Genomic DNA, 15,447 nt, shown 5'->3' with positions numbered 1-15,447 from the left:
TTTCGGCACTTCCTGGACACGTCGGCGTAGCAGCCAGAAATCTCAGTTTACCTAAAGAGTCAGTTCGTATTGAATTAGCAATGGAGACATTATACGGTGTACCTTTCGCAGTGTTGGAATGTCCTAATATAAAACTCAAAAAACCATCATGGCTGCACATGCCGTCGGCTATGACAGTCTATGCGATCGTTATTGTATCGTACTTTCTCATCACTGGAGGTAAGTTGTCGAACACTGCAGCGTCGTTAGCTGCCTAGCCAGTTTAGCTAGGTAGCTGTAACAGATTGTTTTGTAAAGCCTCGATACAGGATTTGTCTAATGTTTAAAGTTACACCCGGCTTCTAAATAGCTAACGTTAGGTACATGTATTGCCTACTAAAATATGATTCAACGTCTTATTCACCCATCACACGTATTTTATGCAGTCAGACCTATTCAATCGGCTAATCAGTGTTGGGCCGAGTACGGAGGAGTTAGCTATCTCCACAATAGCTAACTTCTTAGCTAGCTAGTACTAGCTAGGTGTGTAACTGTGAACCAAACCCACGGTTCAGTACATATTGTGGTTTTGGGGTCACGGCTCGTTTACGGTATAGCGAAAAAAAATGAAATCCAACAGTTACTGTAATACATTTTTGTGTATTTGGCAAAATAAGCTACATTAAAAACAGTTTGACATAATTCACAATGATTTTGGCATTGTCTGTTATGACAGGGTTTGTTATAGTGTGTGTTAGTAAATTCAATCTGGAGTGCGCTCTGGGTGTAAATTCAGACCGTTTTCAGATCTTCCGTTCCAAAATTCAGAGTTCAGAGCGCACACTGAATCCTCTGTCCGAGGAGTAGGTTTGATTCGAGCGTTCTGACCTCAAGCACCCAACCTAAGGCTTGCAAACTATTTACAGACGCGAATTAGATAATCTCACTCTGACCATTTTACTCGCCCTAGCAGAACTGGTTAAGGTGTTTTCATGTTAGTCACTGACGCCCTGGATTACTGCTTCTGGCAACAATTCAATAAAAAAATTGCCGACTTTTTTACTGACATATTCACCGTTTTTGAACGGGTGTTGAATGTACGTAAATTATTAGTTATTCTGTGCTCTGCTCCACTGAGGAGAGTGCTCTGAAATCGGAGTAGATAGCCAGGATGAATTTACGAACGCACCCAGTACCACCGTATGAGTCATAATACCCATAAAACCTAGCGGTCAAACAGGGAAATGGTTCCAATAGTTTTTCCACCATGAATTTTTCCCATAGGGGATTTTAGAAACACTTAAAATAAGGGCTGTGTTTTGTGTAGGCTTACCTTGCCATGATGTGTTACTGACTCTACTTGTTTTACTGACTTGAGTCATGATTTGTTTTTCTAAGTCACTCATTCATTTTAGTTGTTTGTTTACCTGCTGGTGCTTGCTGTAATAAGTCCTACAGCATGGCTGCGTTCAGTATGTTCTGGAACGTTTCACTGAACAGAAACAGCGCTGAACTGAAAGACCAGTTGAAAAAAGGGTAGGGGTTAGAAAGCTGTCAGCTTGGCACTGCCCTTTAAATACATTACTCTTTGCTTCAAGCCACACCTACCAAAAAGGAGCAAACATACCTCAGTCTGTTCAAGAACGTTTTGGGGAAACGTGTCGTTCAGTACAAACCTTTCCGCAACATAGCAAACGTTCCGCATGCACGCTGACTTTGGTCGCCAGCTGTACGGTGTTTCCTCCGACTCATTGGTGCTGCTGGCTTCCGGGTTAAGGGAGCAGTGTCAAGAAGCAGTGTGGCTTGTTTCGGAGGACGCATCGCTCTTGACTTTTACCTTTCCAGATTCCGTACGGGAGTTGCAGCGATGGGACAAACGTTCATGAACGCACCTCGGGATTAATACACGCTCATCCGGTGTCAGTGCCAGATCTGACTGCCTACCTAATCTGACTGACCCTTGTGCCAATCTGTGTCACAAACATACATTTTGGAAGGTGATTCGCTGCTTCTCCCTCAACAGCGCCCCATAGTTACTGTTTTATTTTTTGTGGGTGGGGTAGATTAGCTTTGATATCAAAGATTGTGGGTTCTATCAATGTAATTGTTTAAAATACTTGCACACGTCTCGGACAGCCCCTGCGAATTCATATTAATAGGTCTGTTTAATTTTGTCTGGCTTGTCGTTCCAAATAGAAGAGAGAATTTTTTTATTTAAAAAACAAAGGTGTTCGATGTAGGCAGGGCCATAAGTAAATGGGTTAACTGGGATAGGACTAATGAATTAATCAGGGTGATTTTATTAAAAAAAAAAAAAAAAGAATTCCCCTACACAAATAGACAGACCTTTCCATCTTCCTAACATGAAAAGGTAATACCTGTCTATTTGTAATTCTTTAGTCATATACAGTTGAAGTCGGAAGTTTACACATACACCTTAGCCAAATACATTTAAACTCAGTTTTTCATAATTCCTGACATTTGATCCGAGTAAAAATTCCCTGTCTTAGGTCAGTTAGGATCACCACTTTAATTTTAAGAATGTGAAATGTCAGAATAATAGTAGAGAGAATGATTTATTTCAGCTTTTATGTCTTTCATCACATTCCCAGTGGGTCAGAAGTTTACATACACTCAATTAGTATTTGGTAGCATTGCCTTTAAATTGTTTAACTTGGGTCAAACGTTTCGGGTAGCCTTCCACAAGCTTTCCACAATAAGTTGGGTGAATTTTGGCCCATTCCTCCTGAGAGCTGGTGTAACTGAGTCAGGTTTGTAGGACTCCTTGCTTGCACATGCTTTTTCAGTTCTACCCACACATTTTCTTTAGGATTGAGGTCAAAGGTTTATGATGGCCACTCCAATACCTTGACTTTGTTGTCCTTAAGCCATTTTGCCACAACGTTGGAAGTATGCTTGGGGTCATTGTCCATTTGGAAGACCCATTTGCGACCAAGTTTGAACTACCCGACTGATAGACCAGTCCCTCCTGCAGCAAAGCACCCCCACAGCATAATGCTGCCACCCCCGTGCTTCACGGTTGGGATGGTGTTCTTCGGCTTGCAAGCATCCCCCTTTTTCCTCCCAACATAACGATGGGCATTATGGCCAAACAGTTCTATTTTTGTTTCATCAGACCAGAGGACATTTCTCCAAAAAGTATCATCTATGTCCCCATGTGCAGTTGCATACCGTAGTCTGGCTTATTTTATGGCGGTTTTGGAGCAGTGGCTTCTTCCATGCTGAGCGGCCTTTCAGGTTATGTCGATATACTGTGGCTATAGATACTTTTGTACATGTTTCCTCCAGCATCTTCACAAGGTCCGTTGCTGTTCTGGGATTGATTTGCACGTTTCGCACCAAAGTACGTTCATCTCGAGGAGACGAAACGCATCTCCTTCCTGAGTGGTTGACGGCTACGTGATCCCATGGTGTTTATATTTGCGTACTATTGTTTGTACAGATGAACCAGGTACCTCCAGGCGTTTGGAAATTGCTCCCAAGGATGACTTTTAGAAGAAAAATAAAATATATATTTTGAGGTCTTTCCTGATTTCTTTAGATTTTTCCCATGATGTCAAGCAAAGAGGCACTGAGTTTGCCGGTAGGCATTGAAATGCATCCACAGGTACACCTCCAATTGACTCAAATGATGTCAATTAGCCTATCAGAAGCTTCTAAAGCCATGACATAATTTTCTGGAATTTCACAAGCTGTTTAAAGGCACAGTCAACTTAGTGTATGTAAACTTCTGACCCACTGGAATTGTGATAGTGAAATAATCTGTCTGTAAACAGTTGTTGGAAAAATTACTTGTCATTCACATGGTAGATGTCCTAAACGACTTGCCAAAACTATCGTTTGTTAACAAGAAATTTGTGGAGTGGTTGAAAAAACAAGTTTTTAATGACTCCAACCTAAGTGTATGTAAACTTCTGACTTCGACTGTATATCCCAGTTGACTTATTTACTTATGGCTCTGCCTACGCAGAACAACTTATTAAAACATTTTTTGTAACTTTTTTCCCCCTTCTATTTGTAACGGCAAGCGAGACAAAATGAATTACAAAAACTTTGCCCCAATACTACTATTGTTTTTAACTGTACTGATGAGGAAGAGGGCAGACTTACCCATTGTTGCCAAACTGTGCTCAGTCAAAATTTACAGTGCCACTTTGTTACCAGAAACTGGTCACATGTTCAATAATTGAACATGTGACCAGTTTCTGGTAACAAAGTGGCACTGTAAATTTTGACTGAGCACAGTTTGGCAACAATAAAACAGATTATCAGATTATCAGATTACTTAAAACAGATTATCAATGTACCACTCATGGCAATTTTTAATTCAAGTACCATACTTTATTTTTCACTGTACGCTTCAACCAATAATGCACTACATTAACTGTGGTCTTATTGAGTAGTTATAGTACAGGTAGGGATTAGGGGTGTAAACGGTTTTAAATGAAGTTGGGATCCTTAACGTTATGAAAAATTCCCACTTAATTAAGGAACAGGTGAACTTTAGGCTACATTGGTGAATTTACTAGGCATGCCAGACAAGACATTGTGAGATGCAGATTGCCAAAACAATGAGCGTTCTGCTTGCCCCTCCACTCTCTCTCGACCTGGCCTGCCTGCTCTCGCTGCTAATGATGCAAGTGTGTGTTCAGTCTGTTTAGGGCTGACCCCATTTAGTCGACTGGTTGGTTGTTTGGTCGATAGGCTGTTGATCGACCAAGAATTATAATTTTTTTGTCGTGCTGTAGCAAAAAATTAAATATATTCATGGTGTACAAGACAGCTGTCTGATTCACGCCTGTCTGAGTGGACTAATCCATTGTGGAGGCCATGGGGATGGCGCAGTCCATCACTAAGACGTGCTACTGAAATTGTATATGGTTATATTACGTTAGAACAATGGTGCAACACTAATAAAAAATATATTTTCATAACATGCACTTTCTTCTGTGTAAGATAGTGGTCGCTGTCCACGGTTCTGAAACATCAGTGCGCTGTTGAATTGGTGTCTTTTCCAAGACCATGTTGCTATATGCATAATAGCAAAGTTAACTAGCATATTGGTGTTGAGAACAATGCGGCGGAGACGGCAGCGGTTAGGAGACGCGAAAACAGCACTTGCCTTGTCTAAGAAAAGTGAGGAGAGGAAACCCCAACATAATTAGGTCTATAATCAATAGCCTAACTGTTAAATGTGCCTGACTTTATAAGTCATCCATATCTACAGAAATAAGACCAATTCTGCTTCTGTTTGAGTGTTTGTTTAATAGCCTACTGATTCTGTGAGCACCAAGCCTCACACAACCACATGTTGGATAAACAATTTCACAAATTTGTCTGTTTTAATCTTTGCTATGCTTTAATAAAGGCTTTACACTTTTTTTCTTAGAACAGCCTGTCTGGTATTACTTAGATTTAAATTAGTGTTGAACACACACTTGCATAATTAGAGAACAATAATTGTTTTCACTATCAACAATGACAAGCCACCGGGGTCTGACAACTTGGATAGAAAGTTACTGCGAATGATATTGCCACTCCTATTTGCCATATTTTCAATTTAAGCCTACTAGTGTGTGTGTGTGTGTGTGTGTGTGTGTGTGTGTGCGCGCGCGCGCACCCAGGTTTGGGGGAAGCAAAAGTAATTCTGTTACCTAAGAATAGTTAAGCCCCCTTTACTGGTTCAAATAGCTGACCAATCAGCCTGTTACCAACCCCTAGTAAATGTTTGGAAAAATTGGTGTTTGACCAGATACAATGTTATTTTACAGTAAACAAACTTCCAGCATGCTTATAGGGAAGGACATTCAACATGCACAGCAATTACACAAGTGATTTAATGGAAGCCTCTCCCGCATAATCCAGGTAGAATCAAGAATTCCCCAGGGCAGCTGTCTAGGCCGTTGGTTCTCAATCCTGGTCCTGGGGACCCAAAGGGGGGCACGTTTTTGCCCTAGCACTACATAGCTGATTCAAATGATCAACTCATCAAAGGGCTTTGATTTGAATCAGGTGTGTAGTGCTAGGGCAAAAACAAAAATGTGCACCCCTTTGGGTCCCCAGGACCAGGATTGAGAACCACTGGTCTTGGCCCATTGGGGGGGAAAAAGTAATCTTTACTAATTACATGCCACTGGCTTTGAGTTAAGCTATGTATGCGGATGACTCAACTAGAGGTCGATCGATTTATAATTTTTTTTTTTTATATATAAAAAAAATAAAATAATCAATACCGATTTTATTGGAGGACCAAAAAAAAGCCGATGCCGTTTAAAAAAAAATAAAAAATAAAAAAAATAGATGTACATTTTTGGTATTTTATTTATTTTCCAATTCAAAAAATATTATTTTTCAATATTTGTAATAATGACATTTACAACAATACTGAATGAACAAAGAACACTTATTTTATCTTAATATAATGCATCAATAAAATCCATTTAGTCTCAAATAAATAATGAAACCTGCTCGATTTGGTTTAAATAATGCAAAAACAAAGTGTTGGAGAAGAAAGTAAAAGTGCAATATGTGCCATGTAAAAAATAAAAAGCTAATATTTTATGTTCCTTCCTCAGAACATGAGAACATATGAAAGCTGGTGGTTCCTTTTTAACATGAGTCTTCAATATTCCCAGTAATACGTTTTAGGTTGTAGTTATTATAGGAATTATGACGTGTCAACTATTTCTCTCTATACCATTTGTATTTCATATACCTCTGACTATTGGATGTTGTTATAGGCATTTTAGTATTGCCAGCCTAATCTCGGGAGTTGATAGGCTTGAAGTCATAAACAGCGCTGTGCTTCAAGCATTGCTAAGAGCTGCTGGCAAACGCAGTAAAGTGCTGTTTCAATGAATGCTTACGAGCGTGCTGCTGCCTACCACCGCTCAGTCACTGTTCTATCAAATCATAGATTTAATTATAATATAATAAACACACAGAAATATGAGCTAATATGGTCAAATCCAGAAAGTATAATTTCGAAAACAAAACGTTTATTAAACGGGTGGCAACCTTAAGTCTAAATATTGCGGTTACATTGCACAACATTCAATGTTATGAAAAATTCTGGCAAATTAATTGGGGTCTTTGTAAGGAAGAAATGGTCTTCATACAGTTCGCAACGAGACAGGCGGCCAAAACTGCTGCATATACCCTGACTCTGCTTGCTCTAAATACGAGAAGTGACACAATTTCCCTAGTTAATATTGCCTGGTAACATGAATTTATTTTAACTACATTTGCAGGTTTAAAAAAAAAAATATATTCTTGTGTATTGATTTTAAGAAAGGCATCGATGTTTATTGTTTGGTACATTTGTGCTTTTGAATGATGATTTTGCAGTCCATGGCTGAAAAACAGTAGCGCATTTGGATAGTGGTCGATCTGAGAACAATGAGACGGGCGCGCGCGTGCACGTGAAGAGTCCATTTTACATTTTCAGTCTTTGAACGAAAACGACTCCCGGTCGGAATATTATAGCTATTTTACGAGAAAAATCGCATAAAAATTGATTTTAAACAGCGTTTGACATGCTTCGAAGTACGGTAATGGAATATTTTGAATTTTTTTGTTACGATACGCGCGGGCGCGTCACCCTTCGTTACCCTTCGGATAGTGTCTTGAACGCACAAACAAAACGCCGCTATTTGGATATAACTATGGATTATTTGGAACCAAACCAACATTTTGTTGAAGTAGAAGTCCTCGGAGTGCATTCTGACGAAGAACAGCAAAGGTAATCCAATTTTTCTTATAGTAAATCTGAGTTTGGTGAGTACCAAACTTGGTGGGTGTCAAAATAGCTAGCCTGTGATGGCCGGGCTATCTACTCAGAATATTGCAAAATGTGCTTTCACCGAAAAGCTATTTTAAAATCGGACACCGCGATTGCATAAAGGAGTTCTGTATCTATAATTCTTAAAATAATTTATGTTTTTTGTGAACGTTTATCGTGAGTAATTTAGTAAATTCACCGGAAGTGTTCGGTGGGAATGCTAGTTCTGAACGTCACATGCTAATCTAAAAAGCTGGTTTTTGATATAAATATGAACTTCATTGAACAAAACATGCATGTATTGTATAACATAATGTCCTAGGAGTGTCATCTGATGAAGATCATCAAAGGTTAGTGCTGTATTTAGCTGTGGTTTGGGTTTTTGTGACATTATATGCTAGCTTGAAAAATGGGTGTCTGATTATTTCTGGCTGGGTACTCTCCTGACATAATCTAATGTTTTTCTTTCGTTGTAAAGCCTTTTTGAAATCGGACAGTGTGGTTAGATAAAGGAGAGTCTTGTCTTTAAAATGGTGTAAAATAGTCATATGTTTGAAAAATGGAAGTTTTCGGATTTTCCAGGAGTTTGTATTTCGCGCCACGCCCTATCATTGGATATTGGAGCGGTATTCCGCTAGCGGAACGTCTAGATGTAAGAAGTTAAGAGAACTTGAAATCGGCCATGCCGATTAATCGGTCGACCTCTAGACTCAACACTATACATGTCAGCTACTACAGGGACTGAAATGACTGCAACACTTAACAAAGAGCCCTAAATATTTCTAAAACTAAAAGCATTGTATTTGGTACAAATCATACCCTAAACCTCAACTAAATCTTGTAATGAATAATGAAATTGAGCAAGTTAAGGTGACCTAACTGCTTGGAGTAACCCTGGATTGTAAACTGTCACGGTCAAAACATATTGATACAGCAGTAGCTAAGATGGGGAAAAGTATGTCCATAGTAAAGCGCTGCTCTACCTTCTGAATAATCTACCTTGAGACCACTACGAGACCAGCCTGACGGACAGTGTGAGCTGAACGTTCAGAAATGGTTTAAACTCTACAGACCAGCTGATGTACAGCGCAAGCTGAATGTTACAAGTGGTGAAAACTACAAGACCATATAGTGTGGACCGGTGGCTACACGGCTGAAAATGGTGTGACCTGTACATTGCTGGGTTACTACTGGCTTGTAAAGTGGTCGGGAGCTGAACCCTGAATTTTCAACCATTGATACCAAAAGACGTGAGACGTTAGTCTACACGTTGAAATGGCGAGAAACTCTGAAGATCTCAACCTCAACACTAGAAGTGAAGATCACCAAGGAGACCAGAAACATTCAGTTTGCAGATGTTCATGTAAAAGTGGTCTGACTTTTACATGAACATTTGACTAAAGACACATGGTGGGAAGGATAATCCCCACAGACAACCGTTTTACATCTGAAGTATTTGTTCTGACAAACACTCCACTACCAGAGAAGCTCCACAAAGGACATTGTGACTTCTGGTGGGCAACCAGAGCCTTACATCAAGCCACTACCCATAGACTGAGCAATTGGTTTCATCAGAGAGACGGCAAAGACAGCTACGCATATATAATTTCTAATCCGAATGAGCGGTGGTTAGGGGGCTAACTATTCTGGTTACTGTGAGCGTAGTTTTCAAAAGTATGTACGATAAGTTGGACTCTTGCTCCCTCTTCCTTCACCCCCTTTCAATTGTGTAATAAGCCGTCATATCGTGTCAGTCCGCTAAGGACTTATCTCCATGTAAGTGTATTCTGTTATTTGTTTTTAGTTAGTAAAAAAAATATCAATTTGTATAGTACTGAATATTCAGAAGGACTAGGGTTCTTGCCGATATCAAGGATTATGTGACGTTCAGAATGAGACTGAGGTAATAATTGACTGTTATTGATGTGAGAGATATCTATATATCTTTAGAGCAGGGGTTATTCAACTTTTTCAGCCTGGGACCCAAAATAGACATTTTGTGTTTTTCCTGGGACCCAAGCTTGAGAAAATATGCAACTTTACATTAATATCAGTACATCATTGCCCTTATGCCTAAAACAAATTCAATATAGACGAAAACAAATAGCAATGAACTAAATATTCATGTTTATTTTCCCCCATTAAAAACAGTCTTACATACAGTGCCTTGCAAAAGTATTCATCCCCTTGGTGTTTTTCCTATTTTGTTGCATTACAACCTGTAATTTAAATTGACTTTTATTTGGATTTCATTGAAGGAATGATGGATGGTGCTAAATACAGGGAAATTCTTGAAGGAAATCTGTTTGTCTTCCAGAGATTTGAGACTGGGGGTGAATAGTTATGCCGGCTAAAGGTTTCACTTTTTTTTCTTTCTTTGTTTTCACAATTTAACTCTTTTGCATCTTCAAAGGCATGTTGTGTAAATCAAATGATACAACCCCCCCAAAAAAATCTATTTTAATTCCAGGTTGTAAGGCAACAAAATAGGAACAATGCCAACGGGGTGAATACTTTCGCAAGCCACTATCTGTCAAGGTTGGAACTGTTGCTGTTAAAATACAAGAAATACTTTTTTAATTCTGAACTGAATAAACTGGTTGATCACATCACACAGATGAATAACAGAACACACACAGGCTTTTTGATAGTACAACCCTAAGTAACAGTACAGAACAAAAATGATCAATTTCTACATTAAGATGGACAGTAGGCCTGATCATTGTTCATCTGTACTGTTCCTAGGGTTGCACTATCAGTAGCTAGCTTGCTTTGGTGAATTGGAGCTTTTTTTTTAAATATAATTTCAATTTTTCAAACATACGACTATTTTACACAATTTTAAAGCTAACTAACCTTTGATGATCTTCATCAGATGACACTCCTAGGACATTATGTTATACAATACATGCATGTTTTGTTCAATCAAGTTCATATTTATATCAAAAAACAGCTTTTTACATTAGCATGTGATGTTCAGAACTAGCATACCCACCGAAAACTTCCGGTGAATTTACTAAATTACTCATGATAAACGTTGACAAAATACATAACAATTATTTTAAGAATTATAGATACAGAACTCCTTTATGCAATCGCGGTATCAGATTTTAAAATAGCTTTTCGACGAAAGCACATTTTGCAATATTCTGAGTAGATAGCTCGGCCATCACGGCTAGCTATTTTGACACCCACCAAGTTTGGAACAACCTAAACTCAGAATTACTATTAGAAAAATTTGATTACCTTTGCTGTTCTTCGTCAGAATGCACTCCCAGGACTTCTACTTCAACAACAAATGTTGTTTTGGTTCCAAATAATCCATAGTTATATTCAAATAGCTCCGTTTTGTTAGTGCGTTCAGGTCACTATCCGAAGGGTGACGCGCGAGCGCATTTCGTGACAAAAAAATTCAAAATATTCCATTACCGTACTTAGAAGCATGTCAAACGCTGTTTAAAATCAATTTTTATGCTATTTTTCTCGTAAAATAGCGATAATATTCCAACCGGGCAACGTTGTATTCATTCAAAGGCTGAAAGAAAAAAATGGAGAAGTCTTGTGAACGCGCATCTCCAGTCTCACTGTCCCCAGGCTGACCACTTACAAATTCTGCTGCTGTTCTTTGCCCAGAGACAGCAGACACCCCATTCCACTTTCTGGCGGCTTTAGAGAGCCAATGGAAGCCTTAGAAAATGTCACGTTACAGCACAGATGCTGTATTTTTGATAGAGATGCAACAGAAGGACAACAAATTGTCAGACAGGGCACTTCCTGTATGGAATCTTCTCAGGTTTTGGCCTGCCATATGAGTTCTGTTATACTCACAGACACCATTCAACAGTTTTAGAAACTTTAGGGTGTTTTCTATCCAAATCTACAAATTATATGCATATTCTAGTTTCTGGGAAGGAGTAGTAACCAGATTAAATCGGGTACTTTTTTTTATCCGGCCGTGAAAATGCTGCCCCCTATCCCAAAGAAGTTAAACATTTCTGCTTGTTGATTTTTGCTACCATGTAGGTTTTAGCTTGCTTGAGCCTGCTAACTAAGGAGTGTTAATTCACCTGTTTCCATACAGGTTTCAATTTAAAACATTTATCTTACAAAGGAGTTGTTTAATTTAACTGCTTAACTATTTATTTGTACATGGATTTTTTTTTTTTTTTACTCATTGTTTTCCAGTCTTTACAGGAAAATGCCATGGGCACTATCTGTGTGGAGACATTTCACTGCAGCGACTGTAGAAGGAAAAGCTGTGTTCATTTGCAAGTACTGTGCCAAATCATATGTGAAGAATGCACCAAAGATGCAGAGTCATCTGGCTAAGAGCCTAAAGTTCCCTCAGCGTTCACAACAAGCAATCTCTGACAAAAGTCCCTCTACTTCTATTCGAGGTGAAAATTATGAATCAGACACTTTATCAATAACAACAGCTCATGGTCCTCCTGGAACCAGAAGTTGTTTTTGACTCCTTGGAGGAACATAGTCAGAAATGCTCATAATGTCTTGCTCAAGCTGTGTATGCAACTGGTTCACCTCTGTTGTTCACAGGCAATGTATATTGGAAGAGATTTCTGAGTGTTCTTCGCCCAGCATACACCCCTCCAACCAGACATGTTTTATCTATTAATTTGCTGGATGCAGAGTTCAACAGAGTTCAAAAGAAGCAAATCATAGAGAAAGCAGACTGTATTGCAATCATGTCTGATGGGTGGTTGAATGTTCGTGGGCAAGGAATAATGAACTACATGTCCACCCCTCAACCAGTATTCTACAAGGGCACAGACACAAGGGACAACAGACACACTGGTCTCTACATTGCAGATGAGCTGAAGGCAGTCATCAATGACCTCGGACCACAGAAGGTATTTGCACTGTTGACAGACGATGCTGTGAACATGAAGGTGCTTGGTCTAAAGTGGAGGAGTCCTACCCTCACATCACACCCATTTGCTGTGCTGCTCATGCATCGAATCTGCTCCTCAAGGACATCATGGCACTGAAAACAATGGATACACTCTACAAGAGAGCCAAGGAAATGGTTAGGTATGTGAAGGGTCATCAAGTTAAAGCAGCAATCTACCTCCCCAAGCAAAGTGAGAAGAATAAGAGCATCACATTGAAGCTGCCCAGCAACATCCGTTGGGGTGGTGTTGTCATCATGTTTGACAGTCTCCTGGAAGGGAAGAAGTGTTTCCAAGAAATGGCCATATGACAGTCTGCCGATATGGACAGCCCCATCAAGAGGATCCTCCTGGATGATGTATTTTGGGAGAGTGGTAAGCACCCTGGAACTCCTGAAACCTATAGCAGTAGCCATTGCACAGATTGAGGGAGACAATGCCATCCTGTCTGATGTTCAGACCCTGCTTGCAGATGTAAGAGAAGAAATCTGTACTGCCCTGCCCACTTCACTGTTGCTCCAAGCAGAGAACTGCAGTTCTGAAACACATCAAAAAGTGTGAAGACTTCTGCCTGAAGCCCATACACGCCGCAGCGTACATGTTGGGGCCCAAGTATGCTGGCAAGGGCATCCTGTCTGGTGCAGAGTTCAATATTTACATTACATTTTAGTCATTTAGCAGACGCTCTTATCCAGAGCGACTTACAGTAGTGAATACATTTCATACATTCCCCCCCCCCCCCCGTAACAAGTCCTAGGGTGTCATCACTACTGTGTCTCGCCACCTTGGCCTAGAAAAGGGCAAGGTTCTTGGCAGTCTGGCGAAATACACTTCCAAGCAAGGGCTTTGGGATGGAGATGCAATATGGCAGTCGTGCAAACATATCTCATCAACCACCTGGTGGAAGGGACTTGTGGATCTGAGGCTCTTACCCTTGTTGCCTCCTTCATCCTCCAAATCCCACCAACATCAGCCCCCTCAGAGCGCAACTGGTTTGGGAGCACACACACCAAAGCCCGCAACAGGCTGACAATACAAGGGTTGAAAAATTGGTGGCCATCTGGTCAAATTTGAGGCTTTTTGATCCTTGACAACAAGCAGTCCATAAGGTTAGAACGTGACAGTGAAGATGAGGTCTCAGGAAGTGGACATGGAAGCCTGATTTTACAGATGAATGTTGAAAAGGTTTTTGGGAGATGCAATGGCTCATTCACTATTCCCTTTGTTTTGTTGTTCAGTGAAATCATCCCATGTGAAGAGTCAACTCATTTAATTAAAGTTTAAATAGTTTTTTTTATTTCTATTGGAAGGATTTAATCATTTGCAATTATGTCTACTTATGATAAGGTAAAATATTTGTTTCTGTCTCCATATGATATGGTAAATATATCCAATGCAAAAAAAAATCTACATTTTAAATGATATTAATTCCAATATATTCCCACGGAAAGTTTCCACCTCTAAATATCCTCAATGTGCAACCCTAGACAACACCCATTCAGCATTGTTCACACGCTCTTCAGCTTTAGCCCCACCCATCTCTAAGGGTTGATCCGTGCGTTCTGTTCTAACAGCTGTCAAGCACCCAAGCTAACTGGGTAATGTTGGCTAGCTTGCTAGCTGCTTCCAGACACAAATGAGAGAACAGCTCACTGACCATTTTACTCACCCTAACAGAGCTGCTTAGGGTGTTTTTATGTTATCCAGAGCGTTGGTGACAGCAACCGTGTTGCCAATGTTTACTGACACGGTCAATATTCAGCGGGTGTTGAGCGTTTGTAAATTTGTCAGTTATTCTGTGTGTCAGTTATTACCAGCTACGTCTATTAGTGATACACCGATATGAAATGTTTGGCCGATATCCGATATTTTCCTTGCCAAAACAAACAATACTGATAACCAATATAAAAACATGTTGCGGCCATTTAAGCGTTCTAGCTGCAGGCTAGTAATTAATATCAAAGACTTGTTCTTATTCTGTCGGTATCGATAGTCTAAGAGTTTAACCACGTGGTATGCTTAAAAGTTCAGCAAGAGAAATGCATGGTCTGCAACCTTTAGCCATCTCATAATTGAGGTAAGCTTGGTCTCCTCTCAAACCTTGGCCCTCTCGTTATCGAGGTAAGCTGGTCTGAAGTGGGAAAACCCAGTTGGGGGTTTTATTCAGAAGAGCAGAAAAGGGCCTGTCCATGACGCCAGACCATAACTGTGCTCATGGGCGGTCCTCTGATTTAGTTAAACTCCAAAGGGAATTGGAGTTTCCTTCATTAAACAGTCCAAAATCACATTACACAATTTCACAAACAGTTCCATCCCCACTCATTTATTTTATACAACAATTAGATGTATGCCTCATAGCTGAGGCTATTGTATAAACAGCGTTATGGTAATGTGGCCGTATTGTCTCCCATGAGTTTCACAAAATTGTACCAAACGGACCAGTTCGTAGCTGGATTCTTCACCGACCTTTTATAGCTTCTCCAGAACATGAATGTCGTTCGGTTCTGTGAGGTGGAAGAAATTCCTTTGTTCTCTCTATGAAACTCACTCTCTCTCTATACTGTGGCCATGAGGAGAGGATCTCCTCATAGGAATTTACGACCTCTTCTGACCACAGCAACCTGGGTGTGGGAGACGGAGGTAGGGGGATGGTGCATAGAAAAGGGCTGGTGCAGAGGGTGGGGGAAATGGTGCTCGCTCTACTCAGAGGGCAACGTCATGACAGTAGCCAGGTGGAAAGCATGGCCAGCCATAGAAAAA

At 40.1% G+C, this 15,447-nt stretch overlaps 1 protein-coding gene across 1 annotated transcript in view; it reads left to right on the top strand.

The window, feature by feature from the left end:
- LOC106577458 (oligosaccharyltransferase complex subunit ostc) overlaps positions 1-15,447 on the top strand; it is a 44,171-nt gene continuing 28,724 nt past the window's right edge. The window contains exon 1 of the mRNA XM_014155454.3: positions 1-219. Within this exon, the coding sequence (XP_014010929.1) occupies positions 81-219 (139 nt within the window). The 5' untranslated portion in view covers positions 1-80. The remainder of the gene's footprint in view (positions 220-15,447) is intronic.

This window comes from Salmo salar, chromosome 18 (genome assembly GCF_965601325.2).
Source record: "Salmo salar chromosome 18, fSalSal1, whole genome shotgun sequence".
Lineage (NCBI taxonomy): Eukaryota > Metazoa > Chordata > Actinopteri > Salmoniformes > Salmonidae > Salmo > Salmo salar.
This window is presented reverse-complemented; position numbering and strand designations above follow the sequence as displayed.